At 35.4% G+C, this 14,082-nt stretch overlaps 1 protein-coding gene across 6 annotated transcripts in view; it reads right to left on the reverse strand.

Annotated features, from left to right (window-relative positions):
- Positions 1 to 4,018: 4,018 nt before the first annotated feature.
- LOC106469624 (protein yippee-like 1) overlaps positions 4,019 to 14,082 on the reverse strand; it is a 25,730-nt gene continuing 15,666 nt past the window's right edge. For 4 of the 6 annotated variants that reach the window (XM_022398198.1, XM_022398199.1, XM_022398196.1 and 1 more), the window contains 2 exons: positions 13,590 to 13,698; positions 4,878 to 6,111 (listed from right to left, as the gene is read on the reverse strand). In XM_022398198.1, the coding sequence (XP_022253906.1) occupies positions 5,983 to 6,111; positions 13,590 to 13,698 (238 nt within the window). In that variant the 3' untranslated portion in view covers positions 4,878 to 5,982. Of the gene's footprint in view, positions 4,275 to 4,877; positions 6,112 to 13,589; positions 13,699 to 14,082 lie in introns of those variants that run through there. The other 2 variants (XM_022398201.1, XM_022398202.1) reach the window with 2 other exon arrangements.

The following is a 14,082-nucleotide window of genomic DNA, read 5'->3' on the forward strand; positions in this document are numbered from 1 at the left end:
AGCATTCGCCAAGATACGGGATAGTTCTAGAAACGTGGCGTCACTGTAGTCATGTGATCTCGATGACGCAACAGTATCAGAAGATTGTATTCGGAAAGAATAAACCAGTTTTATTAAGAAAGGACTTGTGTCGCTAAAGTTTCGTCGGAACGAATTTACGGGAAATCAATTAACTAACGAACGGAGACGTAACAGTATTAATATGCGAGTGGTTAAATTATTGACCAAAATTAGTGACGTCATCTATTAGTAAACGAAGTGATCAAATTATGACATTTTGTTAGGAAAACTTCAAAAGACAAACACTGAATTTAGTTTTTAAAAATTGAATGTGTAGTTTAAAACATTACACACTACCGAAATAATGCTTGGAGACGGTTTGAATGAGTAATGAAAAAAACCTTTAATATAAGTTTAACATAACAGCAAATGTATAACGTTTTGTCATCATCAGGTCTCCAAGTATTACTAGTCTCAAAGTGGGTTCCTCGTCATCGAATACATTATATACACTTGGGAACAAAAAAACTTTACGTAACATATTGTCTTAAGATTCAAACTAATGCCTTAAGTATTGTTTTATGAGAACTACTTTAAGGTTCTTGTTGCAGGTGTAAGTTTTTTTTTCTACCTTCACTTCATTGCTCCTACATCTTACAAATTTAAAAAAACATTTTAACATACGATTGAAACAGAAACGTAAATTCGTAAGGAAACTACTTTATGGTTTTTAAAGCTAGGTATAACTTTATCACTTCCAGTTTTTATACACAATCTTATTCAATGTTGAAGGTTTACAAATTAAACTACCTCAAAAGTTTTATTAAAATGAAGTGTTTTGATTGCTCCCTAGTTCTTTATGTACTTATTTTAGGATAAAACAACGGTGCTTGCTAAAACCCATCAGAACGAATTGAGAACGACACCAAACTGTTGGCGACTGTGTTTTATTTTGAACACTATTTGAAAATGTAATAGCTTTACATTTCAAATGAATGTACATAAATAAATAGAATAACACCTCCTAGCAACATTTTACAAAAACCCATTCAGACATCTTGTAGCAAGAAAAACTGAATAGCTTAAACACATTTACGTTAACTTGCTCCCCTCATCTACACAAACTTCAACTAACTAGTAAATAATGTTACATCTATATACACATTTTCTATTCACAGTAAGTTTAACTTTCATGTAGATCACAAAAGATGACTGGCCTTCACCACAAGTAATGCAACTGTTTAAAAGTACAAAAACAACCTTAAAGTGAAACCATATGTTAAAAACAACAGATTTGCTAAACTTTTATGAAATTTAACAAAAGAAATAAAAAGTTTTTGATCATGAAACAATGAATTTTGTAAATTGATAGTTGGCGTAATATAAATAATAAAACTTAATTCAAAAGATATTACATAAAATTAAGCACAGTGAAAAAATATGCAGTCTGGACAAAGTTATGATGTCCAAAGGTGAATGGACATTTAATGTTCTAAAAATACCATCAGAATAAATTATCAGCAAACACATCATTAGGAAATGAAAAACAATCACTTAAACCTATAAACAATAACAAAAAATACAGCTGCTTTACTATTTTGCACCTTTAGAATTCAAAAAAGATTATCCAAAGCAGATTTTCCCTAGGTTTCCACTGTTAAATATAAGTCTTATTGTTTACATTAGATGTAATTTATTTTACAATTTGTTTTATAATATTTCTTTGTATGCAACAGTTATGACTTTCCAATCAGAAAGACATCATGAATTTCTACAGTCAAATATTTGTCATATGAAGCTAAATTCAAACAAGATAAAAACCTTTTAGAAAATAAATGAACAATAATTTTGAAACTTGTAATAAGGAGAAATAGTGTGAAACTATTTAACACTTTGCAGACCAAATACACCTAATAATTAAGTTTTTTGAATATTACTCTAACGAACTGAGCATAAGTTGAATTTTTTTTTGTATATAATGTTAATCCTGTATTCACCAGGATAACTTGCATGATTGATTTAACTGAGCACCACTAAAATAAACCGATGATGCAAATTTCAAGATAATCTTTCTGAAAATTGCAAAAATCATTTTTAATGTTAAATAATAAAATCAATATCATTTCTAAAAATATTATTGAATTATCAGATTTGAGCCTGATAAAGGAACATTTTCAAATAGTGCTTTACCAGAAGATAACTAGTAATTTATTCAATTTTAATAAACAGGAACATGACATTTTTTTCAAGAGTACTCAGATCATAAAGGCTTAAATTACCAAAATGTCTCTTTACATTTGAACAGTTGTAACACAGCATACTTTCAAGGATCTTTAAAATTGAAAAGAACTTTTTATTTCTTTCACTGAGACAAACTGAAGGAAGAGTTTATTAATCTTTTTTTTAAATTCTAATATTGTATTGACCACATATCAATAGATAACTACATTAATAATATTTTTCAAATTGTAGATTCATTTTAATATATCACTTTTCTACTAGTACATTGGCAAGTAATTAAAAGAAGCAGTTCTTTTCTGTTAACTTAACACTTACCATACCCAACAACAATAATGAGCAAAACTCCTCAGATCATAACACATACCAAAAATAATTTCTCTCATGGGAACTATCATAATTATTTCTAAAATATTTGAATAAAAAACAAAACTTCAGTAACTTTTCAATAAGATTACTATACTAACTACTCACCTTACCTCTACTTCCCCACTTCAAGAATATGTTACATACTAACAGAATCTTCAAAATTTTAAGGCTTTAGAGGTAAAATATATTCATGATGATGATGATGATATGTTTAAAGCTTGCATGACAAGGACAAAAACAGAAGCTAAATACTGCCAGCAAAACAGACATTACACTTCACACGAGAGATAGCAACTGTTTATAATATATATATATATATATAAAGATACAAGAAACCTGTACTGTTTTTAAGAGATCCCCCCAATGGTAGCAAAATTTACTGTTAGATTGTTTTTCATACTAGATTGAGAATGAAACTCAGTTACAGAAAATTTAGATTTGTTGTTTTCCATAAGACAGAAATCCCAATAAGAAAATTTACTTTTTTGTTTTATTAATGATACAGTTCTTTTATAACACATCTTGAAAATATCTAAACATCTAAATCAAGCCTCTTCACTGAATACAAAATTCAATTTATGAAAAGATGACACAAAGTATTGAATTTTGATTTTTCATGGATTATGTCTGCCTTGATGACAAGCTCTAAGCTGAGACCTTCATCAAGTCACCAGATTCAACCACCACCTGACTTTTATTGATACCATGCAGCCTCCAGTGTTTGAACCTACAACTTAAACTTCTATTATGCCAAATAAAATTAAAAATATCTTGCAAAATAATCTATATAAAATTTTAGACACAACAATCCAACTATGTAGAAAAAGGAAGTAACTACAGTCCATCATACAACAACTAGAAATTCAATTTTCTGATATACTGAATACAGATGATTCAACTAAAGTTTTTAATTTCCCTAATGAATCTTTCATACCTTCCTTTAACACAGAATATATAAAAAAATTGACAAACTCATAACAATCTTCAAACCATTGTCAAATACACACACACACACAAAACAATTAATGTTAATGAAAACTTTTCATAAAGATGGAAATATTATTTACTCTTATATTCCAGACAGGTGCAATCCATGAAAACTTCAAATCCAGTACAATCTACTGTGACTAAGATTTCTCTAAAACAAGAAAATGCAAAGTATATACAAAAAATAAACATAAGTATCATTTATCTCTGTTTAAAATCAAATAAGTATATATATAAAGTAGAATAAATGACCCTTGATGAGAGCTAAATCTCATGATTTGATGACAATTATGTACAAAAATGTCTTCTTTCAACATGCTTTTTCAACCCCGCTAACTGCTATTTATACAAGGATAAGATATAATGATAATTATTTGTTGAGCAACAAAAGGTTCGAACAGGATATATCCCGGCAATGATGAAGCCAGATCAAATAAATGAGCAGGAAAAATACAAGTTGTCAATTATACAAAACTGTATACAGGTAGTGAAGTTGTTAACCTTCTGAAAGATCACACTGTTCTACTTCACATTCTTCTCAAAGTTACTATAGTCAGTTCCAACTAAAGATGCAACAAACCTTAAGATTACCAGTCCCATCCATTTTCTTTAATCATGTGAGCCAGCTCAATAATGAACTTTCCTTCTTTGTACTTCTGACTGGATTCAAAGGCATGTTCCTGATAAAAAGCAGCATCTTTGGTTGTGGGTTTTAAAACAAGTGACTTCTTCATTTCACAAAAAAAATGCTCAGATAAAACTAGCTTTCTTACAGTCAGTTACACATGCTCAACAAATATTATATTTATAATATGTACCATAAGTATTTTATGTATTTACAATAAATATTATCTTAACAGTAATGTATTTATAAAATTATGTATATAAGTATAAGTATGTATTTAAGATAGGTATCACATAAAGTATTCACCACATGTGCCACAAATATTCTTTTAACTACATCCACTACAAAATTTCTGTTTACTAAATGTATCACAAACATTCTGTTTACCACATTTACACCAAACATTTTCTTCAGTAACAACATTTTAATGCCACTTACACAGTACCCACTATGTTGAAATAGTGTGGAATTTCAACTTTGGACAACTTACTGATGTTTCATGTTGAAGAAACAACAAAAAAACAGTAGAAAAGAACAAATTTATTTCAAATATTTTTTTTATATGATTTTGATTAAATCATAGCAGAACAAATTTACTTTTAACAAAAAAAAGTTAAAAGTTTTATAATGTGTAAATTCTGAGTTTAACTTATACACATATATATAAACATTAATAGTTTACACTAGAAATACATTTGCTTTACTAGAGGAGTTTAAAGACTTTTATATATATAATATATGTATAGATCAGAAAGTTTCTATTAACTGTATGTGACAATAAATAAAACTGTAAGTAATTCGTATGATTCAATAACATATAATGAATAAAACTGCAGATCCTGTATAATACAATAACATTTTTATCAATACATAATGAACAAAAAAATTTTAGATCCTACATGATTCAGTAACATTGCACATTTAATACTTTTAGTCTTGTATGTATGTTTGACAAGTTTCTTCCCATTGGATGTACACTACTATATAAATGCTTGTAAGTATATACAGGCGTGGTGCATTAACTAGTAAGCTGTGTGTATCTTAGGAGAAAATGGCTGGTTTAGTGTGTTTTATACTTAATGCCATATTCCACTCTTTTTTAAATTTAGTTTCACTAATATTATCAGTTTAATACTTAAAAAAACCTTTTGATTATTATTTATGATGATCATTTCACATTGTTAGCTTAATATTTGGACTTATGGCAAAAATACTATTACTAGCAAATATGCCTAATAGATATGATTCAATCATGATGTTAGAAAAACACGTAGGTTCAAGAAGTCTTGATAGAAATAAATAAAAACCCTATAACTCGATGGCTTTTGAAAGGGGCAGACCTTTCTTCTTCAGGGGCAAATTGGCAGTTTGGCAAACAGTTTGTGCCTCAAGAAGAAAGATATGATTCAATGCATTCTAATCATTTTACTATTTTGCACACTGATTTTATGACATTATGTACTTCTTGTAAGTATGTTATACAAAATAAGTATAATTTCTAAGTTACTTTTTACTTGAGATGTATATGGTCAGTGTACTGTTGATCAAAGAGTAATAATATTTTCTATGATACACAATGCATAAAGCATGACTTCCTACATATTTTATCAACACAATATAAAAAGAGCAGGTCCTGCATGATTCAATAACATATTTGCTATCAATATGGGTACTGCATGACTCAAGGCATCAGGCCTCTTACTCGAACTTTATCAAAATATAGGCTTAAAATAAATTTTATGGGCTGTAAACCAACTGTTGTTTCACTCTGCATCCTGCTTCTGTTTTATCAGGCATTGATAACAAGTTTGTGTTGAAGTATGGCACAGTTCACTGCCTAAAAAGCTAAAGATGGCCAACTGAAACAAGAAACTGAAAACCAAGATGAAGCCCTATCCAACAAGAAAATTTCAAATTTTATACACTACTTACTATTCAAATTTAATCAAAACCATTTTTATGGGGTTTAGATTGGACATATTATAAGTTTCCTTGGTCATTTTAACAAAAGTTATCATTTTCTTACACTGAAAATAAATTTCCAACAGATACTTACCTCGCCTAACACAATAGCTTTTCTCAATCTTCCACTGCTCTCTAATGCAGTGAAAATAAATTTTCTCACTGGTCTTTATACTCCATGAGTTTGAGCTGCTCATTTAGCATGCATAGAGCATGTGACAATCCTCCACCAACAGGAACATGACACACTCTCCTAGGCAGCTGGCTCCCTCTGTGCTACTTTATTTGAACCTCACTTTCGAGATTAAGCCCACAAAAAACAGAAGAACACCGAAAGTGGGAATGAAGGGTGGGAAGTGTGTGTGAAATGAGGTATGTATCTATCGGAAATCTATATCCACTGTAAGAAAATGATAACTTCCGATAGGATACATACCTCCTCTCACACAATAGCTAGAATCTGATATCGAGAAGGTGGAGGGACCAGTGTAAGATAAAACAGGAGACCCCTAAGGAAAATGTCTATAGAGAATCAAACAGGTGTGCTCTGTAATTGAATAGAAGCGCACGTGGGGGACCGCACCACTTCTGGAACAGGTATGCTCTTTGCCCTCGAAGAAGTGAAGTGTTGTAAAATGGCTGGCATTGAGACCTGGAGCTAGTAAAAGAAAGACCACAGAAAACAATGTATTAGGTGTAAATAATCAATGTGAGTCCCACTCCATCCTCAACTGTATAAATGTGACCGGAAACAAACCAACTCTAGTAGGATAACAGTCACAAGTATAACAATAATAATAATAAAAAAGGACACAGATAGGTAACTCCAAATCCATACAGAAAAAAATGGAAAGCCAACGGCTAGTTCCCCGAATTATGAAGATAGAGGCACTCAACAAGACATTGCTAGGTAACAACTCAACCCAACTGTACAAACAAGGTTCCACGTTCCATCCTCGGTATTACAAGGTGGAAAACCTCACATAAGATCAAAACCAGTATATACAGTGTATGGTGGCTAGGGTAAGCAAACTATTAGTAATATATACACCAACTGTCCTGTAAGAAAACAGAGTGCTATACTGCAAGCAACCAGAATTATGATGAGGAAGTAAGCAAATAGCATCTATTGGACAAACTTCCAAGTCAACTGTAGGAGAGACCTCTGACGACTGAAAGTCAGAAGGAGAAAGAAATAGGTCTTGATAGAAAGATGATACAAGGAACATGAAAACAAAGGTTCAAAGGGCAGTTGGAAAAGGGCAAAAAGGACAACATTTATATCCCAATCAGGCACAGAAAAAGCACGGCAAAGAGGAAGAACATGAAAAGATAGAACAAGAGGGAAAGGATAAGACTCGATAGAATCTGGTAAAATGAAATGTGTTTGACTTGAGAATATATGGACCACTCCATCGGACTGGCCTTGTATGGACGTGATAACCGATTTGCAACAAGATTCAAAGCACTTGGAGAATGGTAAGCAAAGAGTTGTATCTGGTGCTCATGGGATCCGAGTATGAATTCCAGAGTCCGAAAACAAAGGGACCTGGATTTGGTAACCCCTTGCTTTATGATGCATAAGACCACTGTAGAGTTGTTGGAATGCACCATAATCACCTTCCCCCTCAGAAAATGTGGGAAATGAGATCGACGAACAGCTAAGAGCTCCAAAACATTGACATGAAGCACAAACCCGGTCACCAATCAACTTCTGGAAACCTCCTGGTTATCAAGATATGCAACCCAACCCATGAGAGAAGCTCTGGTAAAAAGATGCAGGTCTGGACGAGGAGTTGGAAGAGGAACACCAGCCATAGTATTGTCAAGAAGGGTTAGTCTGATGGGAAAAAAGGAAGAACAACCATTTGATCTAAGAGATACAACCTGAGGTTCCATTGATTGTGGAATTCCTACTGGAGGGAACACATGTGAGTACAATCGTGGGGTATGAGAGCTTACAAGGAAGCCCACATCCCCAAAAGAGGTAGAACCTCTCAAGCTGGAAGAGAATGAGAGAATAGGGCCTTCATGACCAACTGCTCTATATCTTGAATACATAGTGAAGAAGGATGGGCCAGACTGAGGTGAGAATTGAAGAACACTCCCAAGTGAACAAGATACTTTGTAACAGAAAGAATGGACTTCACTTTGATTAACCAATCAACATGAGTTGCCTCCTCTAGGAGCAAGAGACTGGAGTCCTAATGAATGTAGACATCAAGCAAAGGTCTTGACTACCTAGCAAAACATGTAAGGAGCTGAGGCAAGCCTAAAAGGAAGAGCCTGAAACTGTAAAACAAACCCCTCATTGACAAATAAAAAAATGAAGATGTAAAAATAGGAACATGAAGGTATGCATCCACTACATCAAACTTGGTTTTCCAAAGACCTAGAGTGAAAAACCTTACAAAGGGACAGAAATGACTCCATGGTGAAACGAGGAGGATCCAGAAACCGATTTAGAAGAAAGAGGTTGATGACGGGTCTCCAATCCCCAGTTTTCTTGGGGAAAACAAAAAGCTGAGAGTAAACATCTGCCTGAATGGGAAACACTAGCTCAATAGCTTCCTTGAGAAGGTCTCTCACTGCCTTGGACAGACAGCCACTTGAGACAGGATCTCTTGGAGAAGGGAAAGGAACTAGAGACAAGGAAAGAGGTGGCAGCAACTGGAATTGAAGAGAGAGACTCTCTGACAAAACCCGCAAAACCCACAGATTGGTAGTGAAGGTTTCCCAAAGGTCAACAAAGCATTGGAGCATGGCCCCCACAGGACCTGAACTCACTGTGTAGTCACCTATACCGTGTTTGATGTTCTTGATGGGCACTGGAAAACAAGGATAAGGACAAGAATGTCAAGATGCGGGTAAAGGATGAGGCATGGATGCAGGAGGATGGAAAACAGGAATAGGATCAGGAGCTGTGGAGGATGAAGGTTGTGATAAACGATTATTTATGGAAGTATGCAACCTGACTACATCAACATGGGACTTCAAAAGGTCAGGACACAAAAATGGGGCCATAAGTCCCAGAGGGAAGATGAATCCCTGTAAGCAATGCATCTCTCCCCAACAAGTGCCAACAACAAAGCAGCCAGATAAGTAGGGAAAGGGCTGACAAAGAAAGCCACGCCAAAGACGACCATAGAAGGGATGTGAGGTCCTTTAAAAAAATGATTCGGGAGAAAAATGAAAGGCCTCGGACATAAGGTGCAAAGAGGAGAGGTAACGCAAAATGTTAGTAAGCATAAGACAAATTCTCAAAAATTGTGCCTGTAAAAATGATACAGAAGCCTCAGAATTAGAGCCCCAGAGGCATTGAAGAGGAACTGGCCATTGTGGAGAAGAACGTGCAGGCCCCATGTAAGAAGCTAACTATTATCAAACCAAGGCTTGCATCTTTTCAGCAGACAACATCAATCCCAAGGCCTGGGTAACAAGAGTTTGTGTTCCCACAATAACTTCAGGAGTCATGGTGATAAAAATGGTAAATTGAGAATTCATTATTCACAATTTGTGTAAAAATGATAATTAAAAGTCAGTAACACACCAGAATGCAAGAATTTATATATGAACAAAGTCCAAAATATTGGAACAAAGAAACACATCTGACTCATATTGTGACAATTGAGAAAGTGAGGTTTGAGTAAAGGAGAGTGTGTCATGCTCCTATTGGTGGAGGGTTGTTGCATGCTCTATGCAACTAAATGAGTAGCTCAAACTTATTGGGTATAAGTCTAGCATGTCAAGCGAGAAAATTTCTTTCCAATGATTTAGAGGGCCGTGGAAGATTAATATGTCAATATTTTCCTACATTGAAAACATATTACCAATAGATACTTACTTCCACTCACGATTACAGTTATTCTCGATTTGATTGCCTTCTAGTGTGTAAAGTTCCGCTCTTCACTAGCTTTGAACTCTAATCTAATTTCCATGTATACCACATGTTTATCTGCATTTAAGCATGCAATTTAGCATGCAACAACCCTCCACCACTAGAAGTGCAACACACCCTCCTATTGCAGTTGACTCCCTCTATGCAGTTGAATCCAATCTTCCCTTTGAGATTAGGCACAAAAAACAACACCAGAAGTGGGGAGGATTAGTGGAAGTGTGAGAGAAGTTAAGTATCTCTCAGAAATATTGTTTTCAGTTTAGGAAAATATTAACTTCCAATACAATTACTTAACTCCTATCATAATTACAGCTAGAATCACACACTGAGCAGGTGGAGGGACCAGTGTAAAATTACCTAGATGAACACCCTTCAAAAGCAGCTGAAGAGCACCATGGAGTGTACCACTTCTATTCAGAGGAAACATACCCAAGGGAGACTGCTCCACATCTAAACCAGGTATACTTGTCATGAAGCCAACTGGTTTTGTGTCCCAATCAAAGGGTTGAACAAGTGATCCATCCCAAATCCAAAAGGAAGATGTGTGTTGAGTGGCTAGAGTGTGTTGGACCATAACTGGGAGGTTAACTCCAGTCCAGACCAGTGGCACTAGGAGGAACTCAACCAGCTCCTGGCATGAGGAGGGTCCTCAACCATTCATCTCAGGTGCAGGAACCAGAAGAGAAAAGGAGCCTCTGTTCCAAGAACCTAAACCAACATGTGTTCAAATCCAACAAAACCTGGAACAATAAATCCTGGGAATGTACATCTGGATGATGTCAGGAAGGTGGAAATGCAACATGGAGGGGCAATTCCAGCCCAAAACCAATCAGCATTGAGAATGTAACATCCAGTCTGCAGTTGGAGGAAGCTCCTAGCCCACTCACATGTGAGGACTTATGTTGGCTGGTCCAACTCCAACCAAAATCAGTCACCCAAGTGGCAGTAGGATGGAGGGTTTCAGCCAGAAGGGTTAACTGCAAAATAGATAGAAAATCCAGTCCATATCTGCAGCAGGAGGATAGTCATGCCTTTAACACAGGCAGAATGCTACCACCCTATTCTTGACTGAGTGGAATTGTGCACACTCAGGAAGCTCTCTCCATGATACACCACCCCAATGGCTAGGAGCTTGAAAGTGGTAAGGACTCCCATACCTCACTGAGAAAAAAGAGGAAATGACATGTGTTGGAGAGACTGGATGAAAGTATCATTGGAAAAGGTGCAATGGGTGACCACAAAATCCTATTTTGAAAAGCAGACTGTTCCCGATTCTGGCAATCTAAGGAATGTTAGAGATGGGCAGCATTCTCTTCCTGCTTTACTCATGTTAGTCCATAAATGTATGGTCCGGTACAAACATGTTTATGACACAATATACTGTGAAGAAGAACCTGCAAGTGATATTGTGGAACACTCCATCTCAACAGTGAGAGTGATAGAACTTATAGATCTCATAGTGCAGATTATGGATATGAACAAATCTGGACAGACACCACTCACCACAGAGTGGGATTTCTAACATGTGAAGTAAGCCACTGAAAGAAAAATTAAACAAAACTAAATTACCTATTTTGAGTTGTTTTGACGTATGAAGAATGGCCACAGGGAGAAAATGATATCCAACTGAGCAGGAAACTGCCAGATGGTGCAAGTAGCATGACACCAAGGTGTGGGGGGTGATCTACATGCTGGCCTGGATAATCTCCAATGAATAACACAAATGTTTTCCTCTGTAGTTATTTTCCTTCCTTCCATATCTCATATTTTCTTATGCTCTGATCCAGATTGTCTCCTGTCTGTGCTTTGTAGTGTTATGTGTCATGCACAACACCCTTACATGGCTCTTGCTCCCATTTGTTTATCCATTAGAATCAGTACATTTGTCATGATATTTTCATGTCACCCTTACTGTTAATTAGGTTATCCATATTGTGTATTCCTATCTTTCTTCTGAATCTTGTCAGTTGTTGTGATCTGTCACCTCCCAATGCCCTTGGCTTCTTACACAGCAAAACAGGAAAATGAAAGGGAGATGACATGGCCACCCTATAGCCCGCAATGGTTGAAAAGAGCAGACCGCTGTCAAACAACCATGTAAAAACAGCTATATGAGGAAGGGAATAAGAGGAAAGGGAGAATCCAGGCGGGATAGACTAATGATGGAATATTCTCCACTTACACTGATACACAGACATGGGTGCTGAATGGACAACAGAGATGCCTACATATATGGAAAGCCCTGAACCCCTCGCAAGAGACCGGACAAAAGCTATGCAGGAAGTCGGAATGTGGGATTGGAGAGATGAAGCACCACTGAGTGAGGTTGCCAAAGGAGGGACTGGGAGAGAGGGAAAGGTAATGTAGGTTGTTCACAGAGAAGGGACAGGGGGTGGAAACTACAGTTGAGCCAGCCAGAAAGAAGCCACAAAAAGGACCTGACACACAGTGAATTGGGTGAGAAACATTACTTGGAATAGAAAACCGATATTAGGGTAAGCATAAATGAAAAGGTCCTTCCAATCCTGGCTAAATGCATCCAAAGCCAAAGGAAGAGGAACTGGGGACCAAAATAGAGGAAGCTAGGCATTCAAAAGAGAGGCAAATGTACCTAGTTGGGGAGTATCCAACTGAGAACATAGCCATTCAAATACCTGAGGGTCAAGAGACCATTCCATGGGTAGAATCTTGTTGGGATGGGACAGACAATCCACGACAATATTGAGGGCACCTGGTATGTGACAAGCCAGCAAACGAATTTGATGGCTGTGAGCCCAGAAGAAGAGATCTAGAGTGTAGGAACATAAGGACCGGAATTGAGTACCCTCTTAACTGGTAATGTAAGAGACAACCATCAACAACATGAGACTCCAAGGTGTCTGGAAGCCCACCAAAATACTGCCTGAATGAAGTGCAAAAATCAGTAACTGATTATTTTCAAAATGCACTAAAGAAAAAAAAAGTAGGAAATCAAGCACTAGGTCTTAATACTATTGTGCCAAATCAAGAAGTGAAGATTGTGTTCAACTGTATAGAGATAGTCAGCTGCAATAGAAGGGTGTGTTGCACTCCTATTGGTGGAGGATTGTCACATGCTTAAATGCAGTTGAACCACATGGTATACATATGGAATAGGTGGGAGTTCTAGGCTAGTGGTGAGAAAAATTTGTGCATTAGAGGGCAGCCAAATCAAGAATAACTGTAACTGTGAGAAGAAGTAAGTAATCATAACAGAAAAGGTATTGTGAGAGGAGGTATAAGTCCATTTTAAAAATCCATTTTTCATTTGATAAACAAGTATTTACAAAACATTACACAGAAAACAGATAACATATGAAATAACACTTGTTAGTAACTTTTTGTTGTTCTTATGGACATTCTTAAAAATAAAATTTATTATACAAGATATGTTTGCTTTTAAACAATATTGAAGAGAACAGTGAAGAAAATGCAAAAAAAAAAACTTTCATCTACATCTAAATTTAACAAATACAATGATGAAAAGCTTACATATTTCCAGCCCAATGTAGTTTTGCAGCATTCACAGTAAATGTCTGCCACAGCATGCAATCCAGTCAAGAGTACCCTTTCTTCAGCAGGTCCACAACCTACATTAACACTGTGCAGTAAACAAAGTAAAAAAAAAGGAAAAATTCAGCTCCAAACAAGTGACCTTTCTTAAGATTAAACAAGAATCTAATATCATAGTTAATTTTACATTTTTGTATGGCTCCCCACATTTAAATTAATTGCACTGAAACCTTACTGTTTTCTTTAATTCAATACTTGAACAAAAATGTATGTATTTTTTACATCAATTTCATAAAATGGCAAATTATTTGCAGTGTTTTATTCATCGGTAAAACAAAGAAAATTATCATACCTTTAAAATATACCAATTGTAAAACTAATGATAATAACCTTATACTTCATTTATTAGTAAGGCCAAAGAAATGATCATACTTTACCTTTAGACTGTACTATTATAACTAATAGAAGTAAC

The sequence above is a fragment of the Limulus polyphemus genome, unplaced genomic scaffold, assembly GCF_000517525.1.
Source record: "Limulus polyphemus unplaced genomic scaffold, Limulus_polyphemus-2.1.2 Scaffold3578, whole genome shotgun sequence".
Lineage (NCBI taxonomy): Eukaryota > Metazoa > Arthropoda > Merostomata > Xiphosura > Limulidae > Limulus > Limulus polyphemus.